This window comes from Malaclemys terrapin, chromosome 3 (genome assembly GCF_027887155.1).
Source record: "Malaclemys terrapin pileata isolate rMalTer1 chromosome 3, rMalTer1.hap1, whole genome shotgun sequence".
Lineage (NCBI taxonomy): Eukaryota > Metazoa > Chordata > Testudines > Emydidae > Malaclemys > Malaclemys terrapin.
Window position 1 is genome coordinate 43,590,056 of NC_071507.1, and position 19,217 is coordinate 43,609,272.

The 19,217-nt window shown below is 46.4% G+C and overlaps 1 protein-coding gene across 4 annotated transcripts in view; it reads right to left on the reverse strand.

Annotated features, from left to right (window-relative positions):
- LPGAT1 (lysophosphatidylglycerol acyltransferase 1) overlaps positions 1-19,217 on the reverse strand; it is a 189,939-nt gene that overhangs the window by 129,785 nt on the left and 40,937 nt on the right. For all 4 annotated transcript variants that reach the window (XM_054021695.1, XM_054021693.1, XM_054021694.1 and 1 more), the window contains one exon: positions 9,410-9,528. In XM_054021695.1, coding sequence (XP_053877670.1) covers positions 9,410-9,528 — 119 coding nt within the window. The remainder of the gene's footprint in view (positions 1-9,409; positions 9,529-19,217) is intronic.

The window sequence follows — 19,217 nt, forward strand, 5'->3', positions numbered from 1 at the left end:
TTGTGTGATAATTTTAAAACATGAGTTAAATCTAATAAAATAGTCATGAAACATTTTTCAGTTTTTACTATGGTGCCATACAGCCCACCTTCACCCTCATAGTCTCACCCCTCATCGGCCCTGACACACACCCCTGTAAATTCGAACCCCTCTCTCACACACACCCCACACCCCCAATTTCAATCCCTGGGTAAACCACTGGCTTTAGTTATGACCGTACAGCAAAAACTGTGCATGGGGTAGCCTACCTGAACTAGCATGAATCCAGCTGGCATGGGCAACAGCAGCAACAAAGTCATTACAGTACAGGCTAGCAAGCCGAGAATGTACTCGGGATTCATGCTGGACTTATACTACCCATGCTGAAGCTTGCACCATGATATCTTCATGGTTAGCATTACTTGTGCTAGCTGGAGTCAAGCTACTTTGGATAGGCTAGCCAACGCACTGCTTTTGCTGTGTAGACATAGCCTATGTCTAAGGCTAAGATTTAGTCATGGACATTTTTAGTAAAAGTCATGGACAACAAAAAATCACAGCCCCGTGACCTGTCCGTGATTTGTACTATATACTCTACTAAATTTTTGGTGTTCTGTGCCCCTGGAGCCCCACAGATGCTGCTCTGGAGAGGGGCCTCAGGTTGCCTGCTGGTTGCCTGCTGGTGAAAGAGGGGAGCACGGCACGGACCGCCACTGACGGGGGACAGCCCCAACGGCCCAGGACAACGGCCACCGTTGTTGCGGGGAGGGGCCGGTGTGGGCCCCAAGCTGCTCTGGCAGCCCTGGGCTCAGTCACACCTGCCGGCTCCAGTCTGTCATGGAGGTCCCGGAAAATCACAGAATCCGTGACTTCTGTGACCTGCGTGACAGACTTGCAGCCTTACTTACGTCCTATCGAGATAACATAGCAAGACTCTTGAAACAAGGGTCCAAGGTGGGGAATTTCTTCTCTCTCAAAGAGAACTGGGATTTGGGGGGGTGTAGAAAGGAATAAACTAATAGATTGTGTCAGATTTTCGTTTGAATCAATATAGGGAGTAAACTTGGGTAAAGTTTTCACATCTCCTTATCTCTATGGAATGTATGTAAAAAAGAGGCTGGAGTTCACTGACCCTTCTGGATGATGTAATGGCAATGAAGACGGCCACTTTCAGAATGAAGTGGTATATAGAGCATTCAGAGAGGTCCAAAGGGGGCTCCAGGAGGCTTGTAAGGACAATATTAAGATTGCACATAAAAGAGGGGGTTCTCTAACTGATCGGTAACCATTTATTATTGCGGAGATTGCTGCAAGGTGGACTAGGCAGAACTAAAAAGTCCAGAATGTTTTAAATCTAGAATGTGGTAGAGGATTTTTTGGCATAAGGGACCTTCAAAGTATCATGGTTGTGTTGGGCTGCCCAAATTGAAAATCATTTCAATTTAGAGGTACGATGGAGAGTTTTCGCCTTTTCAGGAAGTTCTCTTGTACTTTTAAGAAGCAGTCCATTAGTAGCACTCAACCAGCCAACATCCACCGTCAGCTACCATGATCTAGGGCCTGGCTGAAACATCTGACCCTCATTCTGTGATAGTATCCTTGTTAAATCTGGAAGTGGTATGGAAGGATCAATAGACATCTTGAGGAAATGTGTTAGCCAGAACTGTGTCTGCTAATATGGAGCTGTCAGAATGAGTAATGGCTGCATCCTGTCCAATTTTTGCAATCCCTCTGGGTAAAAAAAGGAATTGGTAGAAATGCATACACAAGAAACTTGTCTTGAGCGTGAAAAAAAAGCATGATGGAAGCAAGTATTACCATCCTGAATGGGAGACGGCATATACATTTGTTCAGTCTTCCTTATCCTGGAGGAAAAAAAAAAAAGGGGGGGGGGGGATCTTCATCTTATCCCAGATCTAGGAAGTATCAGTAGAAGCATCTTCCCTGTTACTCCAGGAGGTACCCACTCTATAGCTCCTATGCAAAGCACAGAAGCTACTTCTTCCTTAGCTGAAGGTCCCTGAAGAGGGACAGGGAATGGGAGTGGAAAAAAAAGGACTAAACTGCAAGACTTAGCCATGGCAAACAACATCTAGCACCCATCTGTCAGTTATAGAAGTCCAAGCCTAAATGGGGGTGGGCGGCAGGAGTCAAACTGGCATCCAAAAGTAGGGTATGGGCTGGCACTTGAGTGGTTAAACGTGGATCTTGACCCATCCATCAAGCCTGTTGTCTGGAAGCAGATGAAGGCTGATGTGCAACTGAGGAAGACAATGGCTGCCTCCAAGAGAACCATGGCTTCTTCTTGGGCACTTAGAAGACCATGGTTGAAGGCAAGTATCTTTTGCCTGGATTACCTGATATTTAGAGGGTTCGCCCATTTGGGGCTGTGGCCTGGATGCCAAATGAATAGAATGTGGCCGGGGAGTTCTTCATGGAGTATGATGCGTCATTCGTGTGTGCACTGAGTAAGTCTGCCCTAGAAGGGCAAACCCTCATTTCACTTCTTTCAGAATGCCAGAAACGTCCAGCTACGAAGCTCTGTACATTGTGACTGTGGTGGACATTGCTCATTGTGTGTCATGATCACAGCTGTAAGAAGGAACCAAGGGACAGCTATGGCTGCCAGGGCCAGCTCCAGGGTTTTGGCCGCCCCAAGCAGCCAAAACAAACAAACAAACAGCCGTGATCATGATCTGCGGCGGCAATTCGGCGGGAAGTCCTTCACTCCCAGGCGGAGTGAGGGACCGTCCTCTGAATTGCCGCCGAATACCTGGACATGCCGCCCCTCTCCGGAGCGGCCGCCCCAAGCACCTGCTTGGGAAGCTGGTGCCTGGAGCCAGCCCTGATGGCTGCTCTGCCCTTTATGCCCTTAGGTGGGAGGGCACACGAGCACTCATGGCCCAGCAGACACTAATGTTCAAAAGATTCCAATATCACATGCATGAAACACATGCACACTCAGAATGGGATCCACACTGACATGTACACAAGGAATTTATTTTTTCTGATCCAGTTTCAGGAGGTGCACTGCTTTTTGCTTCTTACCCTACCCACTTAAAAGTGAGGGAATGAGGATGAAGTGTGAAGCAAAGTATTTCCCCAAGATAAACAACTACAAGCCCAGATGCTTCCTATTCCACAGTGCTTACTTCATCTCACTCAGCTCTCGAATCAGTCATGCAATCTGATTAGAAGGACTTTGATCTTGTAGCAGCTGTTGTAACTGCACAGAGAAGCTGGGAAAAGCAAGTCTTGAAACTTGCAGTGCAAGGTAAAAAGCAGTCTCTCTTCCCAACTGCACTCTCTCAAACAGCGCTCTCTGGGATTCTTGTTTTACACAAGGAAGTATAACCAAACATATGGATACTACTCTGGTAACACTACCACTGAGTCATTTTAACCTATCCTTCTTGGCTGAACAGATAATATACTTCTATCGGTGAAATCTCGACAAGCTTCACAGTTGACACCAATTCAAACTATATAAAATTCTCAAAACTACATAAAAAGGACAGTGAACTTGAACAGATCACCTCGGATCCAATTACCAACAAGCAGAAACCCTGCTCTGTAAAACTTGTCTTTAAAGAGAAAGCTTTGCAGACCCTATACTATATGGAATAAAGTTTAATTTCAACTGATGGGGATATTCCCTTCACTGGAAACCCATGTTTCCCTAATTCATACAAGCGAATCTGGAACAATGTTTTCAGAAAGCGTTACTGTTCATTAGCTGTTAATTTCTATTTACATTGGAGAAGGCTAACATAGATGGGTTTTTGGAATATTTTGTTTATAAACAAGCATTCCAGTATGTCATAAATTCGAAAACACTGTCATTTTGCTGATATGTGCCCCTCAAGAAAGAAATCCGCTGGTGAATTTTCAGAGCACTGCAGCATTCCCCCCTTGCTATGTGCAGAACTTGATCTTCAGCGGTGAGTCAGACAGTTCAGAATTCTGAATTTATCTCCTCGAGGTCTTTTTTTAAAATGTTGTGAATGGCTACTGACCACCAAATCTATTTGATTTAACAAATGATTGGAACTCAGAAGACCTGGGTTCTATTCCTAGCTCAGCCACTAGTCTGCTGGGTGACCTTGGAAAAGTCACTTCACCTTTGTGCCTCAGTTTCCTCATCTGTGAAATGTGGATACTGATATTTACTTCCTTTGTGAAGTGCTTTGAGATCTACTGATGAAAAGCACTATAATAGTTAGATTGATAATAATAAACAACAACAATTCCTAAAAACCTTTCTGGAACACAACCAATTTGTTAACACACGAATAGCAATGGTATCAAAGTTCTCAAAGCCCAGAGAAAACAAAAAAAGACTATTTCAATGGCATATTTAAAACCTAAGCTCAATTTAATAGTAGTAGTTATGCAATGATTTTTTCTGGCCATATCAATTTGTTTTACCTTTCTAGTGGTTCCAGATTTCTGCTCAAAAGAAATTACCAATGTCACCCTATACTCTCACAGTGATTAGAGATCTTGTTTAAGCAATTCAAAAGCATTTGATTTAGCAATTCTATTATGGATAAGCTAGACTGATTTTCCAAATAATTATAATTACTTATATGAATCGTGCAATATTTCAACACATACTAAGATTTTACATTTTTTTAAAATGCAAACTAAAAAAGGCAAATCAATACTTAAGCTCTGGACCTATGCATATCCAAGAGTGAAGGATTGTAGCTTGCCGTAGTTTCCTCAAAACCCACAGACTTGAGAAAGCTTGGAAATTCAGACTTAAGGTTTAAAAAAAAACAAACAATAAATATCAGAAAGAATGGAAACAAATAATGAAGAACTTCTAAAAATCTTTATTTCTGCCTCTGTTCTGGTTCTGTAGCATTCTGTGCACTCATCACACCTTATAGGGAAGATAGAGACAGTCTGATGGAAGATTTTATAGGAACCTAAAGAAGTTTGAAACCTGTGGATATCTTTAACACATTAAATCTATTTTATTTATATAGGAGGTCTATGGAGTCAAAGAATTTGGATGTATGTAACTTTGGTTTTCTTTATATGTTATCTAGGATACTTAAGTGATTTCTCACAAACGTAAACTATCTACTGGTAAGTCTTGGTCTGATCTTTAAGAGATTTGAAACCAGATACTGTAGTTATATGTCTATGCTTAGTCTCATATTGACACAACATTTACACTTTTACAGAGTGCCTCTGGGGAACTGTCCCAAATGAACGTCCCTACATGTGGTCACTTTTGGTGAAGCAATGTAAAATTTCTAGAAAATTCCCCAAAGGTCTTAAAGAAAGCAGGAAGTGTTCACTCTATTGTTGTAAAGACAGGTACAATGCAGTTTAAATGTTACAGCAGAGTACAAACAAGATTAAAGTAGTCCAAATAGATCACTTCCTCAATTTTCAGAGTAACTGGTGCAATTAAATGTGCTTTGTTTGTGGATGATGTAGTCTGGTTTTTCACCTTTTTTCTGGCCTGTGACACAGAGGTGGAGTTAAAGTTATTCTGTAAACCTTGATTGGTCATTTCCATATTTTCTAATGCTGAGAGAGAGAAGGAAGGCATACCATGTAATCGTAACTTTGAATATCCAGGGCAACAATGTTGTTGTCCAAGTAAGACAAGAGTCTCTGAAAAGCTTTTCCCATTAAGTCACTGATTATTTTATTCTCTCTCGTTATATATTAGGACTGTCGATTAATAGCAGTTAACTCACGCGATTAACTCAAAAAATTAATTGCAATTAATCGCAGCTTTAAATTGCACTGTTAAACAATAAATATCAATTGAAATTTATTAAATATTTTTGGATGTTCTTCTACATTTTCACATATATGGATTTCATAGAATACAAAGTGTACAGTGCTCACTTCATATTTTTTATTACAAATGTTTGCACTCTAAAAATGTTAAAAGAAATAGTATTTCAGTTCACCTCATACAAGTACTGTAATGCATTCACTTTAACGTGAAAGTGCAACTTACAAATGTAGATTTTTTTGTGTTACATAACTGCACTCAAAAACAAAACAATGTAAAACTTTAGAGCCTACAAGTCCACTCAGTCCTACTTCTTGTTCAGCTAATCGCTAAGACAAACAAGTGTGTTCACATTTGCAGGAGATAATGCTGCCCACTTCTTAGTTCTCAGGGTACTTTTGTAGCCGGCATTGCAAGGTATTTACATGCCAGATATACTAAACATTTGTATGCCCCTTCATGCTTCGGCCACTATTCCAGAGGACATGCTTCCATGCGGATGGCAGTCGTTAAAAAAATGTGTTAATTAAATTTATGACTTAATTCCTTGGGGGAGAACTGTATATCTCCTGCTCAGTTTTACCCGCATTCTGCCATATATTTCATGTTATAGCAGTCTTGGATGATGACCCAGCACATGTTGTTCATTTTAAAAACACTTTCACTGCAGATCTGACAAAACACAAAGAAGGAACCAATATGAAATTTCTAAAGATAGCTACAGCACTCGAAGATTTAAGAATCTGAAGTGCCTTCCAAAATCTGAGAGGGATGAGGTGTGGAGCATGCTTTCAGAAGTCTTAAAAGAGCAACACTCTGACATGGAAACTACAGAATCCAAACCACAAAAAAGGAAAAAAAAAAAAATCAACCATCTGCTGGTGGCATGCGACTCAAATGATGAAAATGAACATGCATTGGTCCGTACTACTTTGGATCATTCTCGAGCAGAACCTGTCATCAGCATAGACATGTCCTCTGGAATCGTGGTTGAAGCATGAAAGGACATATGAATCTTTAGCGCATCTGGCATGTAAATATCTTGCTACGCCGGCTACAACAGTGGCATGCGAAGGCCTGTTCTCACTTTCAGTGACATTGTAAATAAGAAGCAGGTAGCATTATCTCCCGCAAATGTGAACACACTTGTTTGTCTGAGTGATTGGCTGAACAAAAAGTAGGACTAAATGGACTTGAAGGCTCTACAGTTTTACATTGTTTTGTTTCTGAATGAAGTTATTTTTGTACATAATTCTACATTTTTAAGTTCAACTTTCATGATAAAGAGATTGCAGTAATGTACTTGTAATATGAGAATTGAAAAATACTCGTTTTTACAGTGCAAATATTTGTAATCAAAAATAAATATAAAGTGAGCACTGGATACTTTGCATTCTGTAATGTAATTGAAATCAATATCCAAAAATACTTTAAAAAATGTTATTCTATCATTGTTTAACAGCGCAATTAATTTTTTAATTGCTTGAGAGCCATATTTTTATATACATACACATGTGTGTATACATACATATATGATTTATATTAAAAAAATCTTAACTCCATCTTAATCAAATTTAAATCCTTGTGAATTTCCCTACATTATTGGGGGGAGGGGGGGAAGGGGGAAGAGAATATAAGAATGGCTCAGTGTCAGGAGTTTCTGTGAAGGTACAAAGCGTGCAGAGACTTTAGAGAAGACTGCAAGGTGTTTCTCGTGCCTCCTCCCTCCCTCCAATGTGAAAGCTTCATTAGGGTGGTGGGGACAGAGGAGAATGTACAGCGGATTCAATATATTTGGCGTAGTCGTCTCTTGAAATTGCTACGTACATCTTGTTTTCTTCCTAGCCTACCCATATATGGCACTCTCTCCTGCTTACCCCTCATATTACTCCTTCCTCACAGGACACCCCACATTGTGGTCACCAACATCTGAGCCATATGGTCTTTTATGAACTCTACATAGCCCATAATTAATGCTGTGTGTCTGTCATGGAAGTCACTGATTCCGTGACTTTCCGTGACACTAGCAGCCCCTGGGCAAGCAGCAGCTTGGATGTGGGAGGGGGCTCAGGGCTGGGCAGGGGGGTTGGGGTGCGGAGCAGTCCTTACCTGGGCAGGCGGGAGAAGGCTCCCTGGAAGCGGCCAACATGACCCTGCAACTCCTGACCTAGGCAGAGTGGCCAGGGAGCTCTGCCCGCTGTCCCTGCTTGCAGGCACCGCCCCTGCAACTCCCATTGTCGGCAGTTCCTGGCCAATGGGAGTTGCAGAACCGGAGCTTGGCAGGGGCAGCACACGGAGCTCACCTGGCCTTCCGTCCCCATAGGAGCTACAGGGACACGCGGAGCTGGGTAGGGAGCCTTACAGCCCCGCCAACTGTGCCCTCCAGCACCAGCTGGGGTCCCAGTCCATGTGCCACCGGTGCTTCCCCCCTCCAAGTGCCAGGCAGGGTTCGCGCACTGCTGCCCACCCTTTCCTCCCCAGCACCAGCGGGGGTCCCAAGCCACCCCCGCAGCACCCATGACACCCCCAGACTGCCCCCCCGAGCACCCAAGGGCCCCGACCCAAGTTTTAGTTATGGGTAAATAGTACAAGTCACGGACAGGTCACGAGCCATGAATTTATGTTTACTGTCCGTGACCTGTCCATGACTTTTAGTAAAAATACCCGTCACTAAAACGTAGCCTTAACCATTATGCATGTGAAAACTTTGCAATGACAACAAAACTTCTAAAACTACTAAAAGGGTACCAGTCCTTGCCAAGTCCAAAATATTAAGCCTAATTTAGAATGAGGCCAAGCAATTTTGACAACTTTCAATTTCTGTACTCTCATCTCTCTGAAATGCCTTATCCAATTTGTTTCAGGCTTTTAGAAAAAAAATCTCTCCTGGCATAAAAACATATCTGGAAAATTTCACATGTATTGTTTATTTTGGGCAAAGTTGTAACAAGTTGTGTGTGTTGGCATGAAAGAGAAAAAGAAAAAAAAAAAAGGTCATTTATGACTGACTGTTTGCTTCAATATTAACTATAAGGAGACTTGCCTCTTCACAATTCACCAAGATTAGGCCACATATATTTGTCTTGTAACTCACTTCTAAAGAAGTCCATATTTAAAATCTCAAATCTGCTCTAAACTACTGGCTGTCACATAAAAAAACCAAAACCTAATACAGGGTTAGGTGGGGTTTTGTTGTGGGGTTATTAATGGCAGATTTATATATAAAACTAAGCATGTCCATACTGGTTCAGACCAATGGTCCATACCGTCCAGTATCCAGTCTTCCGACAGTGGCCAACGGTAGATGCTTCGGGTGAATGAACATAACAGGCAATTATCAAGTGATTCATCCCCTGCTGTCTAGTCCCAGCAACTGGCAGTCAGAGGCTTTAGGACACCCTGGGCATGGTGTTGCATCCCTGACCATCTTGGCGAACAGCAAGTGATAGACCTGTCCTACATTAACTTATCTAATTATTTTTTGAACCCTGTTATACTTTTGGCCTTTACAACTTCTCCTGGCATTGAGTTCAAACAGGTTGACTGTGCATTGTGTAAAGTATTCTCTTTTGTTTTAAATCTACTGCCTATCAATTTCATTGTTGCATACACCTCAACAACAACTGCATACACAGAGAATAACCCATTTCCCTGGTGATAGCCTACCGTGCCTTTATCCTGAAGGCACATCATTAGCGTGCAGACATCTCCTGTTGCTTGATGGTTCACCAACATCATGGCTTCATCTTCTGAAACTACTTTAACATCATCTCCCCACTCGACTACTGTTAAAAGAGAAAAAAAAAAAAAAAAGGTAAGAGTAAAGCTTTAAATCTGATCAATTTTTTAAAGCTACTAGAAGTCTTACAAATAGAAACCTACATGCTGCATGCCAATTTAAACTGGCACATAACACTGGACAATCATTAGATTAGCAATGCCATTTCCCCAAGCAAAACAGGAACCCAATTTGTAATTTTTAATCAGCAAGCACTGTAAAAACAACTGAAATCTACCAGAACATATATACACATATAATAAATCTTTTTTTTTTTTATATCAATCACCAGACTTTATTTGGGCCCTCAAAACCAACTATAAAACTTTTGACCCATCTTTCAGGTTGAGCTGTCTCCCCTCATTAGATGTAGAAGTGGCCCAAAACATCACATTTTAGTCTCCACATTTGTTTCACCTCCATGTTTATTCTTAAGAAAAACTGTTCTGGTTAAACAAAAAAGTCCTGACAATTTAACATGCTTAATATCCTAAGCTACAGAAGCTTACCTACAACTTCTCCAAACTCAAGAAAATTATTTGTAGGAAAGAAAAAGACGGTTACTCACCGTTGTAACTGTTGTTCTTCGAGATGTGTTGCTCATATCCATTCCATTAGGTGTGCGCGCGCCGCGTGCACGATCGTCGGAAGATTTTTACCCTAGCAACACCGACGGGTCGGCTGTGGAGCCCACGAGAGTGGCGCCTTCATGGCGCTGAATATATACCCCAGCCGACCCGGCGCCCCCTCAGTTCCTTCTTGCCGGCTACTCCGACAGTGGGGACGGGGGGCGGGTTTGGAATGGATATGAGCAACACATCTCGAAGAACAACAGTTACAACGGTGAGTAACCGTCTTTTCTTCTTCGAGTGCTTGCTCATATCCATTCCATTAGGTGACTCCCAAGCCCAACTTAGGTGGTGGGGTCGGAGTGAGACATTGCTGTGTGCAAAACCGCTGATCCGAAAGCAGCATCGTCTCTGGACTGCTGCACTAGTGCATAGTGAGCTGTAAATGTGTGGACTGATGACCAAACCGCTGCTCTACAAATGTCCTGAATCGGAACTTGTGCCAGGAAAGCCGTCGAGGAAGCCTGGGCCCTCGTGGAGTGAGCGGTGAGGTGCGGTGCTGAGACACCTGCCAGGTCATAGCAAGTCCGGATGCAAGACGTAATCCAGGAGGATAGGCGTTGTGAGGAGACCGGTGAGCCTTTCATTCGGTCGGCCACTGCAACGAAGAGTTGCGTCGTCTTTCTAAAGTGCTTTGTGCGGTCAATATAGAAGGCCAGGGCCCTTCGTACGTCCAGGGAATGCAAACGTTGATCCTGGCGAGTGGCATGTGGTTTGGGATGAAAGACCGGGAGAAAGATGTCCTGGTTGATATGAAAAGGAGAAACCACCTTAGGGAGAAAGGCAGGATGTGGACGAAGCTGCACTTTATCCTTATGGAAAACTGTATAAGGGGGCTCGGATGTAAGCGCCCTGAGTTCAGAAACGCGCCTTGCTGAGGTGATGGCTACAAGGAAGGCTGTCTTCCAGGATAGGTACAAAAGAGAACAGGTGGCCAGTGGCTCGAATGGAGGACCTGTGAGCTTGGAGAGAACCAGGTTGAGGTCCCACGTCTGAACGGGCTGACGTTGTTGTGGGTACATCCGGTCTAAGCCCTTGAGGAATCTAACGACCATCGGGTTAGAGAATACCGAGGACGCGAGTTCCCCTGGGTGAAAGGCCGATATAGCGGCCAGGTGAACTCTAATTGAAGATATCGCCAACCCCTGCTGTTTTAGGGAGAGGAGATATTCCAAAATGAGAGGAATGGGTGCCTGCAACGGGGACATGGCTCGTTGTTCGCACCAACAGGAGAACCGCTTCCACTTGGCCAGGTACGTGGTGCGTGTTGAGGGCTTCCTACTGCTCAGCAGAATCTGTTGGACAGAGTGCGAGCATTGCTGCTCTGCCTGGGTGAACCATGGAGCAGCCACGCCGTGAGGTGGAGTGATTGGAGGTCGGGGTGACGCAACCGGCCGTGGTCCTGAGAGATGAGATCCGGATCCAACGGAAGCGGGATCGGTGTCTGAACCGAGAGTTCCAACAGTGTGGTGTACCAATGTTGTCTTGGCCATGCAGGAGCGATCAGAATTACCTGTGCCTGGTCTCTGCACAGTTTGAGCAGTACCTTGTGGACCAGAGGAAACGGAGGGAAGGCATAAAACAGGTGGTCTTTCCAGGGAAGCAGAAAGGCGTCCGAGAGGGAGCCCGGAGCTCGACCTTGTAGGGAGCAGAACACGTGGCACTTCCTGTTGTCTCGAGATGCAAACAGGTCTATCTGGGGAAACCCCCACCTCTGGAAGATGGAATGTATAATGTCCGGACGGATAGACCACTCGTGCGTTTGGAAGGACCTGCTGAGTCGGTCCGCTAGAGTGTTCTGGACTCCAGGGAGGAACGATGCCGTGAGATGGATTGAGTGGGCGATGCAGAAGTCCCACAGGCGAATGGCCTCTTGGCATAGAATTGACGAACGTGCTCCTCCTTGCTTGTTGATGTAGAACATGGCCGTGGTGTTGTCGATGAGAACTAACACACAGCGGCCACGTAGGAGATTGAGGAATGCCTGGCACGCCAGGCGCACCGCCATCAGCTCCCGAACATTGATGTGCAGGGCTAACTGGGGTGCAGTCCACAGGCCCTGGGTATGGTGTTCGTTGAGATGGGCGCCCCAACCCAGAGATGACGCGTCTGTGACCAGGTGCAGAGAGGGTTGTGGGGCGTGAAATGGCATCCCCTCGCAGACCACATTGCGATCTAGCCACCAGGTGAGGGAGGCCAGGACCGAGTTCGGGACCGTGACCACCATGTTCAGGCTGTCTCGATGTGGACGGTATATTGATGACACCCAGGTTTGAAGTGGGCGAAGCCGAAGTCTGGCATGCCTGGTTACGTACGTGCAGGAAGCCATGTGACCCAGCAGGGTAAGGCACGACCTCACCGTGGTAGTTGGGAAGGCCTTGAGCCCTTGAATGAGGTTCGTGATGGTGCCAAAGCGGTTGTCTGGCAGGATGGCTTGTGCACGCCCGGAGTCTAGAACTGCGCCGATGAATTCTATTCTCTGGGTAGGTTCTAGAGTGGATTTGTCCTTGTTGAGTAGGATGCCCAACTCGTTGAATATGTGCACTATTCTGTGGACGTGAGCTTGAACTTGCTCCTTGGTGCGACCGCGTACCAGCCAGTCGTCTAGGTACGGGAACACCTGTATTCCTTGCCGACGAAGGTACGCTGCCACGACAGCCATACATTTCGTGAACACTCTTGGGGCCGAGGATAGGCCGAAGGGAAGGACTGTAAATTGGTAGTGCACCGTGTTTACCACGAATCGCAGGAAGCGTCTGTGAGGTGGGTAAATTGCAATATGAAAGTATGCGTCTTTCATGTCGAGGGCGGCGAACCAGTCTCCAGGATCGAGGGAAGGGATAATGGCCCCCAAAGAGACCATGCGGAACTTCAACTTTACTACGAATTTGTTGAGTCCGCGCAAGTCCAAGATGGGCCGCAGACCTCCCTTGGACTTGGGGATCAGGAAGTAACGGGAATAAAATCCCCTGCCCCTTAACTCTATCGGAACCTCCTCGATGGCCCCCATGGCAAGGAGCGTAGAAACCTCCTGTGTAAGAAGTTGCTCGTGAGAAGGGTCCCTGAAGAGGGACGGGGAAGGGGGGTGGGAGGGGGGGATAGAAGAAAACTGGATAGCGTATCCCCTCTCCACCGTGCGGAGGACCCAACGGTCCGAAGTTATAAGGGACCAAGCACGGTGGAAGTGGGAGAGGCGATCCCGAAAGGAGGGAGCTGGATCCTGGGGGATGACTGGGGCGCTGTCCTCGACCGCACCTTCAAAAGTTCTGTCTAGGACCTGAAGGTGGTCTTGGTGGCCCTTGGTTCTGACCGGGTTGAGGGCCAGCCCATCTTCTCCTACCACCTCGCCCTCGCCTTCTGGCAGGGTCCTGTCTCTGACGAGGTGGAGGGGGGTAAAAACGTTGAGGCTGCGGCCTAAATGGTCTGCGCTGGGGACCCGCAACATGCATCCCCAAGGAGCGCATGATTGTCCTGGAGTCTGAGGCTCTGCAATCGAGAGTCCGTCTTCTCCGAGAACAGCCCCTGTCCTTCAAAGGGCAAATCCTGTAGGGTCTGCTGTAATTCAGGGGGCAAACCCGAAACTTGGAGCCAGGAGGTCCTGCGCATAGCGATACCTGCGGCCAGGGTCCTTGCGGCCGAGTCCGCTATGTCCAGGGAGGCCTGTAAGGAGGTCCGAGCCACCTTCTTACCCTCCTCAACCATGGCTCCAAACTCTTCCCTGGACTCTTGGGGAATCAACTCCTTAAACTTCCCCATAGAGTTCCAGGAGTTGAAATTGTAGCGGCTCAGTAGCGCCTGTTGATTCGCCGCTCTAAGTTGTAGCCCTCCGGCTGAGTAAACCTTACGGCCAAACAGATCAAGCCGCTTAGCCTCTTTTGATTTTGGCGCTGCAGCCTGCTGGCCGTGGCGCTCTCGTGCATTCACTGATTCCACCACCAGTGAACACGGTTGGGGGTGTGTGTACAAGTACCCATAGTCCTTAGATGGGACAAAGTATTTCCTTTCCACCCCTCTCGCTGTAGGTGGAATGGAGGCAGGAGTCTGCCATATCGTATCCGCGTTCGTTTGGATCGTGCGGATCAAGGGTAACGCCACCCTCGATGGGGCATCCGATCCAAGGATATTCACGATCGGGTCGTGCACCTCCACTATCTCCTCCGTCTGCAGGTCCATATTACGGGCCATCCTGCGCAGGAGATCCTGGTGAGCCCGAAGATCTATCGGAGGGGGACCCGTGCATGAAGTGCCCGCCACTGCCTCATCCGGAGAGGAGGAGGAGGACGCCTCCGGTGGTAGTGGATCCAAGGGGGGGTCCCGGTCCCCCTGGTCTTGGGTCGGAGCGTCACCTGCACTTGGGTCCACGGTGTCGGGTGGTGTGGACACAGAAGCCTCCATGCCTCCAGGCGGAGGCCGAGAGATGGTGGATTCTGGGGCTCTTCTGACCGAGTGACCCGAGCGAGAGGTCGATGGTAATGAAGCCCCTTGCTCCTGGTGATACGCCCACGGGGTCCAAAACGACCAGTGAGATGGTCCATGAGAGTGGTCCTCTGCCCTCTCCTGCCAATGGCCCAAGTCTCGTTCCTCGGCCTGCCCCTGAGGGGGGTATGCCGATCTCGACAGGTCCTCCGAGGAGCGAGACGCCGATCTTGACGGCCATGGCCGTGCCGCGAAAGATGAAACGATCCCCGTGGTCTGCGGTGCCGCACGGTGCCGGTCCGGAGATGATCTATCTCTGTGCGGTGCCGGCGATCGGTGCCGGGACCGCGACCGGTGCCGATGACCTCGTCGGTGCCGGGAGTCAGATCTGGACCTCGACGAGGACCTAGAGTATGCCCGGTGCCGGGAGCGGCCTCTCGACGTCGAGCGTCGAGCGTGGCGGTGCCGAGAACTACGTCTCGACGTTGATCGGTGCCGACGATCATAGCGGTGCCGAGACGTAGACCGGTGCCACGACGAAGATCTTGGCCGCGAGTACGACCGGTGCCGAGACGATATTCGGTGCCGGGACTGCGAGCGGCGTGGGGACCTGCTTCGGGACCTGGATCGGCGCCGAGGTTCCAGCCCTTGTGATGGAGGGCGCATCAAGGCAGGTTTCCCTCTTGACTGTACCGGGCGAGTCAACGGTACAGTCGGTGCCGGTGGTTGAGGCGGTGCCGGCTCCGTGAGAGCTATCAAGTCTCTCGCCGCCGCGAAGGTCTCTGGAGTCGACGGGAGACACTGTATCACCGCCGGCCTCGGTGGAGACGCTATTTGTACCGGACTCGACGGCCTCGGCGCCGGAGTCGACGGTGCTGGAGGCGCCTGTTTCCGTTGCTCCACCGGCGGACGCGGCTCTACCCCCGGCACTGGGGGAGCCGGCGTCTTCGGCCCGGACGTCCCCGTCTTATGGGCTTTTTTATGCCCTGGGGATAATGACCGGCGCCGCGGCACTTGCTGTGTTTGCGGTGCCGACGAGGTCCGGTGCCGGGGAGGCTTGTCTGACGCCACTCGCGTGGTCGTCATAGCCGGTGCCGCCGGGGCACTGCGCACCGAAGTGCTAGGCGTCGGAGTCTGGCCCGTGGAAGGAGTGTCCGGGCTAAGTGCCGCCTCCATTAGGAGTTGCCTGAGCCGAAAGTCCCGCTCCTTCTTGGTTCTTGGTTTGAAGGCCTTACAGATCTTGCATTTGTCTGTTTGGTGGGACTCTCCCAGGCACTTCAAACAGGAGTCGTGCGGGTCGCTCGTTGGCATAGGCTTAGCGCAGGAGGCGCACTGCTTGAAGCCGGGAGCGTTGGGCATGAGCCCGGGCCCGCGGCCGGGGGAGAAAGGGGGAGACGACCCCCTTAACCCCCTGAACTACAATAACAACTATAACAACTTTAAAACTATTTAACTATAAACACTAGAACTACAACTATAACTATAACTTTGAATGACTAAGTAAGCTAGGGAGAGTGGAGGACAGCTATGCCGCGCTCCACAGTTCCAACGACCGTCAGGGGCGGTAAGAAGGAACTGAGGGGGCGCCGGGTCGGCTGGGGTATATATTCAGCGCCATGAAGGCGCCACTCTAGGGGGCTCCACAGCCGACCCGCCGGTGTTGCTAGGGTAAAAATCTTCCGACGATCGTGCACGCGGCGCGCGCACACCTAATGGAATGGATATGAGCAAGCACTCGAAGAAGAACTGTGGGTTCAGAGAATGGAGTTGCTCAAAGAACAGGAAAAATTAGTCATTATTTAGTATAGCTGAGACCAAAAATGTGTGTGGCAAGAGTGGTGACAGGACGTTAATCAGCAGCTGTGCTATTCAAAATTTACAAGAACAAGCAAAACTACCAGAACAGGTCAGAAGGCAGACATCAACATTCTTGACTTGATGGTCACAATATGACTAAACTTAGAAATGAAAGAGACAACCTCCTACAGGAGCACAGAAATGATGAAATTTTGGTAAAAAAAAAAAAAAAAAAAAACCACTTTGCTCAAATGAGAGACCTTTAAACACAACACACACAAGCCTGTTGCCTGAGCAATGAAAGACTTGAGTGAGTAGAATCCCACCTCAGCTGTAAGCCCGGACACTTAGATGCAAGAACCACACAGAGAGGGAAGGCAGTAAAGAAGTTCTATTACGTTCAGAAGGAAAATGCTGGATAAAAGTGTTTTTTGTTTGGTGGGGGATTTTTTTGCAGCTTTATTCACTACCTCATGGAGGTTCTTACTTGGCTGACAACATACCAGTTTTTGACATCACCACGAAAGAGAGAGAGAGAGAGACACATTAGAGTTCACCTCTATCACTCTGTCCTACAGAAGTTAACACCATACCTTCAGTACAGCATTCCATGACTGCCATCAGCAACTGCTCTCTCAGCCAGTCAGAAAAGGGCTCACCACACAGGTGTCTCAGTAAACTGCACTCTTATTACTCTCCCCCATCCATCATCTGTATAGTAATTGAACTAAGCACAGCAACACAATACCCGCTGAAGACAGGCAGGAAGCAGTACTCGGTGCATAACATGGATTTACAAGCCCTACCAAAAGGACACCTTTTGAAGTTTATTTTCTCCTCCTTTGGTTGATAAAGGTCATAATGACAGGTTTCAGAGTAGCAGCCGTGTTAGTCTGTATCCGCAAAAAGAAGAACAGGAGTACTTGTGGCACCTTAGAGACTAACAAATTTATTAAAGGTCATAATGTTGATGTAATGTACTTCGACTTCTATAAGGCATTTGACTTGGTACCGTATGACATTTTGATTTAAAAAACAGGAATGATGTAAAATTAACATGGCTCACATGAAATGGATAAAAAGCTGGCTAAGTGACAGATCTCAAAATGTAATTTTCAATAGAGAATCATCAAACAGGTGTGATTCTAGTGGGGGTCAGCAAAGATTGGCTCTTGGCCGTATGCTATTTAACACTTTATCAATGACTTTGAAGGAAACAAAAATCACTGATAGTTTGCAGAGGACACAAAAATTGGGGGAGTGGTAAATAATGAAGACGAAAGGTCACCGATATAAAGTCATCCTGACTGCTTGATAAGCAGTCAGTATGCAAACAATATGCATTTTAATATGGTTAAATGTAAATATATACATCTAGGAAGAAAGAATGCAGGCCATACTTACAGGATGGGGAACTCAATCCCTGGAAGCAGTGACCTTGAAAAGATTTGGGGGTCGTGGTGAATAATCAGCTGGACATGAGCTTTCAAGTGCAATGCTGTCACCAAAAGGGCTAACGTGATCCTTAGATGTATAAACAGGGGAATCTAGAGTCAGGGTACAGAGATTATATTACCTCTGTATTTGGCACTGGTGTGACTGCTGCTGTAATACTGTATCTAATTCTGGTGCCAACAATTCAAGAATTATGTTGATAAATTGGAGAGGGTTTTGGTACAGTCTTGAAAACGATTAAAGGATTAGAAAACATGTCTTACAGAGATAGACTCAAGGAGCTCAATTTTACTTGATTGCAGTCAAAAGCCTATATGGGGAACAAATATTTGATAATGGGCTCTTCAATCCAGCAAAGAAAGGTAGAACATGATCCAGTGGCTGTAAGTCGAAGCTAGACAAATTCAGAGTGGAAATAAGGTGTACATTTTTTAAATAGTGAAGGATATTAACTATTGGAACAAATTACCAAGGGTCGTGATGAACTCTCCATCACTGTCAATTTTTAAATCAAGATTAGATGTTTTTCTAAAAGATACCCTCTAGGAATTATTTTGGGGAAGTTCTATGGCCTGTGTTATACAGGAGGTCAGAATAAATCACCATAATGGTCCTTCTGGTCTTGGAATCTGTGAATCCTCAGAAATCCAGATAGCACTGCACTCAGAATTCAGGAGACTTGCAGAGCTTTTGGCCATATCTGACAGCTACAATATAGTGTTGAATTGAGTCTTACATCCAAAAAAGTTAAATTCTACATCTGGACCCCAACTCAACTAATCAGACAACTGACATTAGGAGAAAGATTTCTGGTACCATGTAACATCCTCCTGCCCTCTGTCCATAGTGAGAGAAGCAACAAATCTTCCTCTATTTGCTTAACACACACGTGGAAGATTCTACTTATCCCTAACTGGCTCCTTGACCATTTGCAAATTCATATTCTTTCCCCCCCCCCCCTCTCTTTTTGTCTTTCCCTGAATTAATCCTTAAAAGTTATAAGCTGAATCCTACTTGGAGCAGATTACCAGAACCCAGAATCCGTTTACAGTTCATCTATCATGTACCTATATAGACAAACTAACACACAGTACGGAGAGAGACTATCCATATATCTGAGGTTATAGGGAAAATATGATGATTTTAAGTTTCACATGAGAAATACCATAGTATGTGATCCTTTATGAAAGCATAATTTCAGTATGCTTTCACTATGCAGCTAAATCGACAATTTACCAATGCATAAGCTGTGCTTCCGAAGTCTGGCCCCGCTCCCTCCCCCCAAAAATACATTATGCATATGTAAAGTGCATTTTTCACAGGCACCTAACTCTTAGTGTCAAACCACTTTTTCACCAGATTGCTCAAAAAGGGGACTGCCCAACAAGGGCCATTTCCT